This window comes from Akebia trifoliata, chromosome 3, assembly GCF_017979445.1.
Source record: "Akebia trifoliata isolate Shusen 1 chromosome 3, ASM1797944v1, whole genome shotgun sequence".
NCBI lineage: Eukaryota > Viridiplantae > Streptophyta > Magnoliopsida > Ranunculales > Lardizabalaceae > Akebia > Akebia trifoliata.
In genome coordinates this window covers 4,552,633-4,565,537 of record NC_141377.1, presented here as the reverse complement: position 1 = coordinate 4,565,537, position 12,905 = coordinate 4,552,633, and the positions used below count along the sequence as shown (strand labels likewise).

Genomic DNA, 12,905 nt, shown 5'->3' with positions numbered 1-12,905 from the left:
TGTATGTTTTTTTTATTATCAAATATTAATGTAAGACCCACATTTTTTTAAAAGATCAAATACTCATAATACCCTCAATTCTTTTGATCAAATAAATAAACTTGATCAACTCCGGGAGTTTTGTATAAAAATAAGATCATGTGAAGGAGCATCCACAAATCCACCTCATAAAAAGAAAAAAACAAATTACTTTGATATAAGAATAATGATTTTCTGATGCCCCCTCTGACCTACATCCCCACCACAAAACCATAGATCATTTATCTTGGGATACATAACCATAAAAAAAATTTCTCTTGGAACCCAAGGCAAACAATTTACGGTTCTGTGACGGGGGGGGGCGTATATCAGAGGGAGGCATTAGATTATCACCACTCATGATATAAATAATTTTAAATCCATCTAAAATCTAAATGATTCGACTTGTACACAATGACATGTTTCGAACAAGACAACTCTATATCGGGGGGGGGGGGGGGGATATGATATGAAATATGACATAGTTTCAATAATGGAAGTCCGCAGATCGAATGGTTAATATGAACTAAATTAATCCCAATCCCCAAAACTGAAAATTCCATGACATCATGTTATAAACTTATAACCAAAGTCAAGAAACTTAAAGTTTGTAACATAAAATCCATTTACAACTATAGACTATATACTTGATCTACAAAGATAAGAAACTAAGAATAAATAAAAGATTGTTAAACTGATGCAAATGGTGTGATTAATTAACTCCGCTAACGCGTTCTTCGACTAACAAGTTTTTTTTTTTTTAAGTAATTATGTCTCTCACACTGATGGGAAGAACTTATTCAGATTGTATGGCAGGCCATAGAATTCCTCACTTCTTGGGTCTGACTTGAAGTTTTTAAACTTGTCCCACCAATGCTTACCCCTATCTTTCCTAGTCGCCTTGTCTTTCTTCTTTTTTAGGGTGATGTCAAGGAACAAAGCTAGGACACCCGCGACGAACGCTTCAGACGTGAAGGGCACATTGATTATATCGTTGAACTGCAAAATAATCGGGACAGAAATATATTCGGTAAAAGAAAGCTTCAGAACTAATCAACATAAATCAATAAAGTTGAGAAAACATCAGATAAATTAAAAAATAAAAACAATTTTGTACGTATAAAAAATGAAAAAATAAAACAAAATAATAGTCTGTTTTTTTTTTTCAAAAAACCGTCAATTAAATCAATGACTAATCGTGTCTTTTTTCAAAACCTGCATTTCTTGAGAATTTGAAAAAAAAAATTCGTGATTTAATCGATAACTATTAAAAAATCATGATTTTTTTTTAATTCGCAGATTTTTGTCACTATGGTCTGGAGAGGCCATAACGAAGGATGAGGTGATCTAACCAAATAATTTGAAGATTGAGAGAAATTATACCCATCTTGCTCCGGTGTGAACTGGGCCGTAACCATGAATTAATGTATACTCCTTGAAGTATTGTGGTACCGATAAACCCATGAAAAACGAGAAACCTAATATGAACTTTACTCGGAAACTGTTGAGATTGCAGAATTGAAGGTAGCTAAGACCACCTGAACCTGTTCATATATGATGAATATAACAAATCAGATAAACTAGAACCAATCAAATAAAAATAGTGCATAAAATGGGTCGGATTTTATCCGAAATCCAAGTGATCCAAAATCCGAATTTAGTGGGTTTGGCATGGTTTTAAAACTCGTCCGAGACCAAGACGCATCGCCCGAGTTAACTCGGTATTGGAGCTAAATGAGACCAACTCACAAGTAATTTTTTAACCGAGATTTAATACCTCACGTTCAATTTTTTGAACGAGACATCTCAAATGTATCGGAAAACTTGTCCGAGACGACTCGGTATCGAGCTGGACGAGATGAGACGCAAAACTGAGTTTTAAAACCATGGGTTTGGGTCCTTGGAGTAGGTTTGAATAAAAAAATGGGTCAAATATGGTTTGATGTCCCAGATACGGATCCATCCATACATCCGCCTAGATCCGAATTATATATTGCTTTGAAAATTATATTCTTAGGTTTTTCAAAATATCATTTTCTACTACTTTAATATAACATAAATTCTTATCAATAGAATGATTATAATGGTAAAATAGAATAGTATAGCAACTAACAAACAAGTAAAGAAGAAAAAATGTTGAACTAGCCGAAATTATCCGATTCGACCCAAATCAAGCATTTCAATCAAGTCAGATCCGGATCTGGATTAAGTGAAAGCAAAATGATTCGGATATGGTTTATCTAGTAGGATCCGAGTTAGAACATCGAGAAAAATAAATTCGGATATGAATATGGATATATTCAGATCATACCCAAATCCGACCCATTTTAAGCCCTAAATATAAATCGAGGGTAAGAAAGGTGATTGAGTTGGATTCAAATACGGATATATTCAGATCCGGCCCATTTTAAGCCCTAAATATAATCCGAGGGTAAGAATGGCGGTCGAGCCGGATTCGAACATGGATTTGGATCCACATAAATAAATTTGGATATGAATATGGATATATTCAGATCCAGCCTGAGCCTGACCCATTTCAAGCCCTAAATATAAACCGAGGGTAAGAAAGGTGGTTGGTACTCCATAATATTAATACATACCCACATATGCAAAGAACAGGCAATACAAAGCGGCGACAATTGGTGGTGGAATGGAAGCAAAGACCGCTCCAAATTTTCCTGGATAACCCATTAAAGATTTGATTGGTCAAACATCAGCGCATGAAAACCATTTTATCTGTGAGGCGACAATTAAAACACAAATGATCGAACTTACCAAGAATGGAAAAGAATATCATGAACCCAGCCGATATTTGCACGACCCTTCGGCTTCCAACACGCGTCAATGCTAACAAACCAGCATTCTCACTGTAGAACAATAAAATGAGATTCTTAGTGTCAATAAGAGATGGTTTGGTTCAGCAATTCGATAAGAAATGTTATCCTTGTAAAGCACAAAGGTTTTGCTAGTCTTACACAGATGCCGTAGAACCGGTCACCGTTCCCCACAATCCAGAATTCAGAATCGCAATTCCCTGAAACAAGAAAAACCAATTGAATCCTGGCAGAAGATCAACTATAGAGTGGGTGCGGGAGCGGCGACACAATAGAGTGCCCAATCGAAAAATGTCCTTAAGTTGCGTGCATGTGATGTATATTAGTTTCTATCTCCCATTTGTACGAGTTCGTTTTTGGAGACCCGCATTTTCGAGGCTCAGAGAGACCCACATTCTTATTAGTTCACGTGTATGGTAAGGTATTTTGAATTTACGAAAATACCCATGTTAGGATGTTTTTCAATACACGTGAACCAATGAAAATGTGGGATCTCTGTGGGTCTCCAAAATCGCACTCCATTTGTAGTCATCATGCTTTTAGGATACAAATGAACCGAAGTAATTAAAATTTGATGTTGTATATGAACATTGAATTCAGTCTTCGATTATTTCACTAAACATCAAGACATACATGTGGCAACGTCTCCTAGGACGACATCATCATCTTGGGGCAACATCTACCATCTGTCACATTGTTAGAGAAAATTTCATGGTAGAAATGCTTTTATATTTTATTGGTAGATTAAAAAAGAAAGCTACTATCGTCACACAAACTTTTACTAATGCCACACCAATTCCTATATAAATCACCAAAGAATTGTACATGGCAGGTGTGGCGTTAGCAACTCTCTTAAAAAAAAGTGAAGTAATAAAACAACAAAACCTTTTGCCATTTAATGCTTTTGAAATGAAACAACTGCGTGTATTTGGAAAAAAATAAATATATTTTATTGGAAGAGTTTTTATTTTTTATTTTTTATTTTAAAAAAAAGAGAAGTATTATATTTTATTGGTTCCTCCATCCCAAACCGTATACTTGGCCCATCTATGCATCACTCACACACAAAACATATGAAACAAACCAGTTCAAGTGTTTAACCATTCTTACCTGCCAACCAATACCCCGGCTAAAAACAGAAGGTGGCATGTGAGTAGCGCTAGCATATCTCGAGATCGCAATGAAGGTACCAGTGGACTGCACTATCATGAAAAAATAATATGAGATACGCAAATCCAAAATCCTCATACCAATTCATTATGTTTACTTGAAGGTGGGGGCATATGCAGACACACATGTATTAAAAGGGCTTATTTGTAATTTAAAATATCAATTCAAGTGTTTTTGAAGATTACATAGTAAAAAGGATTTTTTTTTTTGAAAACTAACGAACATGGGTTGCGATTTTCTTGCTTTTTGACCAAAATGACCCTTATTATATTAAGTTTATAAATGTAAAGGTGTTTGTGAGATCCAAATTTTTGTGTCGAACAACTTCTACTCCGCCTTCTCTCATTAAATTATACATTTATTATACATATAAATTATACATTTATTGTGACATGCGCAGTAAGTATTGTTGGAGAGTGGACACAATACCTACTGGACCATACAATTTCACTTATCTGTTCGGAAATGAGAGAAATCGGAAGAACAAATAAAAATAATAATAATAAAAATGAGAAGAAAATGTGTGAAATTTAAAGGAAATTGATCTTTCCAGATTAGTTTGTCATCTGGTGCATTACAATGATCTTAAAAATGGAAAAACTTTGAATCTCTCGTGTTCCAATTTAAATAAGTACATAATATATTTCTAACCTCTATTAAATGCGCAAAAGATAAATAAATTGATAGCTACAAATTCTGGTAAATGTGAAAAGATATAAATTAAAATGGCATAAATATAATAGCAGATTGAGATTTTAATAGTATAATTACAGGTGTTAAGTGATAAATTTGGGAGTCCAACTCAAAACCAATTGGCTAGGAGTGGAGAGGCCCAGGAGCTTATAAGGAGAGAAACAAGGCAATGAGTGTCCGATGTGGGACTAAACTCAACACGCCCCACACGTGTGGGCCGAAGCACATTGAAAACTGAACTGGGTGACGTGGAGGAGAGAAAGGCCCACTCTGATACCATGATAAATTTGGGGTCCAACTCAAAACCAATTGGCGATGAGTGGAGAGGCCCAGGAGCTTATAAGGAGAGAAACAAGGCAACGAGTGTCCAATGTGGGACTAAACTCAACATTAAGAAGATAGGTGATTTGACTATGGGCTATAAAACTAGTACAATGGAGATGGGATATTTATTTATACGAAGAAACTTAAATGATCATGTAGGGAGGAAATAGAAGATGTGAAACAGTATATGGAGGTCTTCAATTTGGAAAAATTAATGAAATGGAAAATTTGATCCTTAATTTCAATATGTATAATCTTTCGATCACAAATGTGTATAAAAGGACCTATTACAAGTCTTGGCAATAAGGGCAAAGATGATAGAAAATGAAGCCAGAATTAAAGCATTGAGAGCAAAGATAATAAAATATTGATAAAAGATCAAAATATTAAGGAAACGTGGCACTGCTATTTTCCATAATTGTTGGACAAAGAAAAAGTACTGTGGTGCCAATGCACAAGAACAATGGGGTTTAGAGTTCCACCAACTCCAACCATCGGAGAATTAAGTCGTCGAGTCACCCTATGAAATTAAGCAAAAACTTTTGAAACAAAGATTAAGAAAATAATATTTAAAGATATCATAGATATATTCTATATTTTATGTCAAGATCAATTTTTTTTTATTTGTTTATCGTGGTATCCCCACCCTTCGGGTGAGACTAGTCCTACGGTCACACGCACCGCCCCCCTTGGAAAGTCCTACATGCAACTGGTTGAGTCAAGGGTCAACCTAACCTTGGAGTGGCCCCAAGGAATTCATTGCTTCGTGGGGTTTCAAATTGTTGACCTACTCTTCCGGAGGAGCTTATCAAGGCTCGGCTTGCCACTAGGCCAACCCCTTGGGGTTGTCAAGGTCTAATATAAAGGTGATCTTTTGACTCAAAAAAATAATAATGGAGAAGTTCCAAGGGGAAAAAAAAAAGAGGGGGCGGGGGGGGGGGGGGGGGGGAGGGGGAACAAACTTAGAGAAAGAATGCAACAAGACACTTATAGAGCTAATTTGGTATGTATTGGGAAAGAAACGAGACCCAAATGAATATACGGAAATAACTAAGACATGTAGGGGAATGAAAATAAAGGTGAGGAGACAAATTGAGGTTCCCAATTAATATTGGGTTTACGTCAAGGATTGCCTTTGAGTTGCATTCGTTTACTCAAGCAATAAATGGCACAACTCAAATTCAAAAAATTGATTCCTTGGTGTGTATTATTTGTAGATGACATAGTATTAGTTGATGAGACTAAAGAGGAAGAAATGCAAAAGTTGAAGATTCCAAAACAGTGAGAGGAAGACAAAAAAGGGTGTAGATTTGGGGCAGTGAGAATTGATTTAGTAATAACTGAATTAACAAAAGGACAGACTTTAGATAAGCCAAGTCATCATCTTAGTCTAGGAGACATCCGAGCAAGATATTCACCGTGATTGGCTCATCTCTCTAACTTGTCCAAGACCCGATTGTCTTTGTATCATCCAAGATTTAAAACCATTGATCACAACCCTCTAAAAAACATGTTAGAGAAACATGGGGCGTATGAAAAAACGCTCAAAGCATGAAGGCCTTATCCCAAAAGTCTAGAGTGGGTTGTACAAATAATGTTTTTCAATCCCGGTCTCTTGTCTTGTCTCAGGACCCATCGTGTCGTCTTTCACGTGTAAAACCATTTCTTGTTCATTTTTCTTTTTAGGGGGGGGGGGGGGGGGACAAAATTTGGAAAACCTAGATTCAAAGATCACTTTATTTTTTTGTCTAACATTGATGATGATAATGTAAACATTATGCCTATACAACACAATTATAAACTGAGCAGTAAAATAATGTCACTGGCACACTACGATTTTTTTACGTAATTTAATACATATCTTGGACAATATGATCAACAATTCACTACAATTGATTAATGAAGCATATAAATGGAAAGTGATAGTTGGCTAACTTAAAACAGAAATAATTATTAATTCTACTCCCAATAAATCTCTAACTCAATCTCCTATAATGGAGGAATATTATCCTCCTTTTTTGGGGCACCAATATAAATAGAAAACCTAAAATAAATATAGAAACACAACAGATATGTAACACGGAACCAATAAGACATTCAATCCCCACTTAATAAGTTAATAGAGGTAATTAAACAAACCTCTACAAGAGAAACAAATGAAGCAGCCATCATGGCAAAGACTTCGCCTGCATCAAAGGTGGGTGCTCCCCATTGAAATGGATACGGAACTTTTATCCTGCACACACAAATTATAGTACAACAATAATTAATATTCTCTATAACATGATATCTTGCATTCTCTCCACATGGACCGTGATTATACACTTGGATCACTAGCTAAATATAATTATATAGCGACGAGAATCATTGAAAATGCCTCAACATAGAATAAAGCTAACATTTGTACTAACAAAGCATCAACCCTCCTAATCAATGTGTTATGGTAGTTTGCAATTTAGCATATGGCATACATGTGCTACAGAAAAAAGCTAGGGTTCGTAAAAAATTATGTTAAAAAAAGGAAGGGAAGACAATGCAGGCATGGAATGGAACCATGTTTAACATGATTTTGCTTTAAAATTTGGGTTTTGTTAACATCTGCCCTAAGGGCACATGTTAAGGTGCATTAAATACACCTTGGAAATTAATTTTGCTACCCAAGAATGCCCTCAATTTTTTTTTCTAACCAGAAATACCTACAAATGCTTATTTCCAAGGTGTATTTATGGCACATGTTAACAAAATCCTTAAAATTTAGGCACACATGCACGATGCGAGCATGAAAAAATTTCAAGAAATTAAGATGAATCAATTTGAAAAGGCTAGCATAAATGGAAAAACCGACATGTCCCAAACAAATGCATTCAAGAAAAATTTAGCAACACCTTTGAACTATACATGCTGGAATTTTGAGGTAAAAAGGACATTACATGTCAGGTGTACATTAAAGGCACTATTCAACCGACCACATTCAAAAAATGGTCTATTATCCTAGATGTGTGGGATCCAAACAATAGCCTTGGGACTTGTGATCTTTAGAGGAGATTAGGGATGAGTGTGAAACGAAGGACAAGACCCCTTTTTGGGACAATCATTCCTGAAACGGGCGGCCCCGTTAAGTCAAGTAAATTGGATCAAGGTAGCCGAAGGGGGGAACCCTCGGCTGGATTGAATCCTTCCATCCCGGTGACTCACCTTCCTTCGTAGCTTTCCAGACGCGTGTAGCCAGCGAGTGTAGGGGGAACGACGGAGCGAGCCTTATGTGGAAAGAACGAGCCATACGTTTTGCGAGAAAGCAAGCTTCCGCGGGACGGGACCATACGTAAAATAAGTCAAAGGTTTTTAATTGTCTTCCTATGTTTACCATTTTTTGTGCGCGATACACTTGTATGCAAAATACGTGCATCTTAACAAATCATTGAAACATAGAACTAAATTATACATGTTTCAAAAATCAGAAAATTGACATCTTACATGCATGTAGGTATACTACACGAATTTGGTGGGTAAAATTCACCCTAGTAATTTGTAATTGTACGTCCATACCATGGGATATTATATAATGAAAAAGATCATATACGGCCACACACAACTGGATCTCATATCTTGGTTAGCAATTTAACATCTCATACAGGGACACACAACTGAATCACATATTAAACAATGAAGTGCCACCCAAAACAACAATAAATAGATAAAATCTAGAGCTATAGAGAACAAAAACATAGCAGTTACAAAAAGAAAGGCCGCAAGCCTTACCATGGAGCACCATCCACAAGACCAGCACGATCAGTACGACAACTCTGTTGAGTCTTTAAAGGTGCATTCTTATAGGCCCCACCGACGGTGAGAAGATGGGCATAAATCCACACTATCGCCACCGAAAATATAACCGCAAACCGGTCAAATATATGCCACTTTGAGTGTAAAACATGGGGTACGTACTGCAATCAAGCATTTTAAAATTGATACAATTAGTAAAATAAATAGCAATCAGGGAAAGATAATATTAGAAAAACATTTTCCTTAACAACTTATTAAGATTTCAAATCTTACTAAGGGTCGTTGAGTTCAAATGGATTACCAAATTGGCAATCCAACATCACAGCCCCTTAGATTTCATGGAAAACTCAAATCCAAAAAATAAAAGAAAATAAAAAAAATTTGGACTAGATCCAAGGTTTTGAAAATGGACGGGTATTGAACTCCCAAATTTAAAATTAAAATTCAACGGTGAAAAAGGAGTTTTGAATTTTTTCGAAGTCCAGATAATTTGGTCCTCTACAATCTCATCGCATCGGATCATGTTTTGGATGCCACAAGGTGAGCTCAACGACCCTCAGTAAGATTTGAAATCTTACTACATTAGTAAGGCTAGCCTCACTCTTAATATTATTGCTAATTTGTTTGGAATTCTTCAGTGCATGAACAAAATGCAATGACTCAATACTTGCTATCATAATAATTATAAGAAGGAAACCAAAACCTCGTTTGCACGATAAATTAAAGAAAATTACCTGTGCAAAAATTAATAGCACAATGAGCCCAGGCAGCCCAATTTCTACACAGTTAGCAACCTAGAAAATTAGACCCGGTTAATACTTTTTCCAGAAATATTGAATCTAAAACCAAATCAACACCACCATTTTGAAAGAGAGAAAGTTACGAAAAGAAATATAATATAAGAAACAGTGACAAACAAACAACAAATACTTACCCCCGGAAACCCAAGCTCGTAGAGTCCAAACCCAGCTAGAGCTACCAAAGGAACAACTGAAAGCGGACTTAAATACCTGAACAAAAGATATGATTAATCAACACAGCTCGCAGAGTCCGCAATGTCAATCACACATTCACAATCAAGGTTTGAACTTATTTGTTGGCCCCAACTCTTATGAGGCCGATGCTGAGACGAGTCGGGTACTAATAGGGTGGGATGAATCATGCATGACCCATATAGGCTTACATATGAGTGAAAACTCAAAAGAACTTGAGCTAGCCCAATATTACGATGTAGGGTTTTGTTAACATGTGCCTTAAGGGTACATGTTAAGATGCATTTATTAGCATTTGAGGGTATTTTTGGTAGGGAAATTTTTTTAGGGCGTTTTAGGTAATAAAATAAGTTTTGGAGGTGCATTTAATGCATCTTAACGTGTGCCCTAAGGGCACACGTTAACAAGAACCAACAATGTATGACCCGATTGAAACAAATTGCAACTAGGATTATACATCAACTCAATTTCAAGATATATGAGTTTGTAATTCATGGTTAAGATTATAAACCAACCTAACAACATGACGCCAAAGGCCACTAAAGCCAATGACAATTTGAAGAGTTGACGCAATGATAAGGGCACCCTGTATTCCACGCATAGTCCGCTTGAATTTCTGCACATTTAACATAAAAATGGTCAATTGAAATGAAATATTGGTAAGATTGGTAACTTAAAAGGGGTTGGATTCAAATCACTAGACCTCACGAGGGTCATCCACAAATTGATTGTATCGACCAGCAAATATTATTGAAAGGGTGGGAACCACAAACGTATAAGATCCTCCAATCACAGCGGGTAGTCGGGTCCCGAATATTGTTTGGGTCAAGGTGTTTATACCAGCAACAAACAGTAGTGTTTGGATAACCCTTGCTTTCTCTTCCTACAAAAAGAAAAAATAAATATATAAAATCATAGATTAACAATGACATTTTTGGGAAAACAAAAGAATCAAGTATTAAGAAATGGGTATTATTTTTCGAAGTCTTACATTTCCTCCTCCCATCTGAGGAACAAGAGCAGTTGGAATAAGAACTGTTGTTCCAAGCATAACTAAGTAATGTTGGAAACCAAGAAGGAAGGCCTCGGCTGTATTAGAAATACCCAAAAGATGTAGAAAATTATATCAAACGGTTTCATAAGTACCAAAAGGGTTGCCAAAAAAAAAATTCGATAAAAGGACATGAATCAAAACCAAATTGAGTTGAGCAACAACAGAAGAAAACTTTAAAGGGTACAATAAAAATAAAAATAAAAACTGAATTGCTATTGATAAAATAATCAAAACTCAGAGATTTCAACAAAATGAGAAGGGAATTAAAATCTAACACGGCCCCCCAACACAAAAACTAAATAATTAAATAAAAACACAAGATTTTTGCTATGTTCATGCCTTGAATTTTGTAGACAAAAGGAACTATATACCAAGCCATTATTTTTTGTAGGTGGGGTAACTCTTTTACCCAATTTCGTAATTGACTATTCTATGGACAAAGATGATATTTTGGGAAGAAAATGAGTTAATTACAATTTGAGAAACTAAAAGATAAAGTTTCTGATTGGGAAACCTACTGTTATAAAAGGGCAGAAATCATTATCAAACATTATCAACTCTTATCCGTGGACGTAGACATAATCGACCCATGTAAATCTTGTGTTTTAGTGGTTTCTTTCTTGTTTTCTTGATTGTTTCTTATTTCATCGTATACTTCGCTAGATCAATGATCAGTGCTCACAAATTTCGTGGACAAAAGAATAGTTAAATGTAAAAGTAAATCCAAATATTCAACAAAGTAGATAGAGAACTTGATGGGAACCAACCAAAACCAGAGGAACACACACACACACAAAGAGGTGAACTTCAACATTTAAATAAAGTGTAAACTACAAATACACACTAAACACAAAAGAGTTCCAAATTAAAAGGCCTAAAAGAATTTAGAAAATAATAAGAGAGAAAGAAACAAACAACAACCACAATAATAAGAGAAAGAAAGAAAGAAACAACAACTGATAAACTCACGCCATGGAGGAGGACTAGTGATGCAGTAAGAAACATTGGGCAACTGATCCTTCGATGGATGTGGCTGTAATTCGTCCGCTTTGGGAGCTGCCATTATTCTTCAACTTTTCTTCTCCTCTACTAAAAACCCAAAATTACTCTTCAATAAATTACCACAAAACCCAGATCTCAACACAACCCAAATCCCAAAATTCTCACAAACCCACAAAGAAAAAAAGCAGAAATCTAAGTTCACAACAAAGTCACTCTCCTACCACCCAAAGAGTGATTGAGTGTCCGAGTCGACCCAAAATCATTCTTTTAATCTTCTCCACTAAACCAAATTGATTTTTAAAAAAAAAACAGGTGTTGCAGCTCAAAATCACCCTTGAAGTTCACAAACAAGAGCAGAAAAACCAGAAATTGTACAACCTCAAAAAAAAAAACCCACTTCAAATATGAAGAAAAGAGACTTAAAAAACAAGACCCAAATCACCAAATGTGATTATGTGAACAAAGTAACGGAAATACGTGTTGGAAGCCTATGAAATCTGTCTCAGCTACTCTGTATTAATTTTGTTTTTTTATAGTTTACAGATAAAGATAAAAAGGCGTTACAGCCTTACAGCACCGTCACCTCCACCAAATAAGTCCATAATTCCAAATAAAACCCAATAAACACACTAAGGAAAGAACTCTGAAGAAAATCAGAAAGACAAAAAGGAATGAAAGCTTTTTTCAAACTTTTTTAACAGCGAGTCTCTGATGTTACTGACGTAAAATAAAGTTGTGTACTTGCTCTGTCTGGTTAAGAAAAAGAGAAGAAAGAAGAGGACAACCAAACAGATTCTTCTCAAATATTTGCAGAGGATTTATTATAGGGTGATTTAGATATACCCCCTACATATTTTAGTGAATATTTGAGTTTCCCCCCTGTATTTTTAAATTGATGATATACCCTTTGATCTTATTCTTCTCTTGTAATAAAAAGTGAGCTGTTATTGGCACTCCAACTTTTACTTATCACACACCAATTAAAAATAAAGAAAATAAATAAAAGTTGGAGGTGCCAATAGAATCTCATTTTAT

At 35.5% G+C, this 12,905-nt stretch overlaps 1 protein-coding gene across 1 annotated transcript; it reads right to left on the bottom strand.

The window, feature by feature from the left end:
* Positions 1 to 565: 565 nt before the first annotated feature.
* Positions 566 to 12,614, bottom strand: LOC147405640 (nucleobase-ascorbate transporter 6-like). Its single transcript, XM_086433440.1, has 14 exons — positions 11,838 to 12,614; positions 10,806 to 10,903; positions 10,518 to 10,697; positions 10,330 to 10,430; positions 9,757 to 9,832; positions 9,557 to 9,616; positions 8,799 to 8,983; positions 7,179 to 7,275; positions 3,963 to 4,049; positions 2,994 to 3,052; positions 2,794 to 2,885; positions 2,619 to 2,696; positions 1,402 to 1,562; positions 566 to 1,017 (listed from the first exon to the last, which is right to left on the bottom strand). The coding sequence occupies exons 1-14, from the start codon at positions 11,929 to 11,931 to the stop codon at positions 796 to 798; spliced, it is 1,590 nt and encodes a 529-aa protein (XP_086289566.1). The 5' UTR covers positions 11,932 to 12,614; the 3' UTR covers positions 566 to 795.
* Positions 12,615 to 12,905: the final 291 nt, after the last annotated feature.

Coding starts and splice junctions, on each gene's coding strand:
- LOC147405640 (XM_086433440.1), bottom strand. CDS start 11,931: ATGGCAGCTCCCAAAGCGGACGAATTACAGCCACATCCATCGAAGGAT. Junction 3,053..3,962: donor GCCGGGGTATTGGTTGGCAG/GTAAGAATGGTT, acceptor TTCTTGTTTCAG/GGAATTGCGATTCTGAATTC. Junction 1,018..1,401: donor TTCACACCGGAGCAAGATGG/GTATAATTTCTC, acceptor ATTATTTTGCAG/TTCAACGATATAATCAATGT.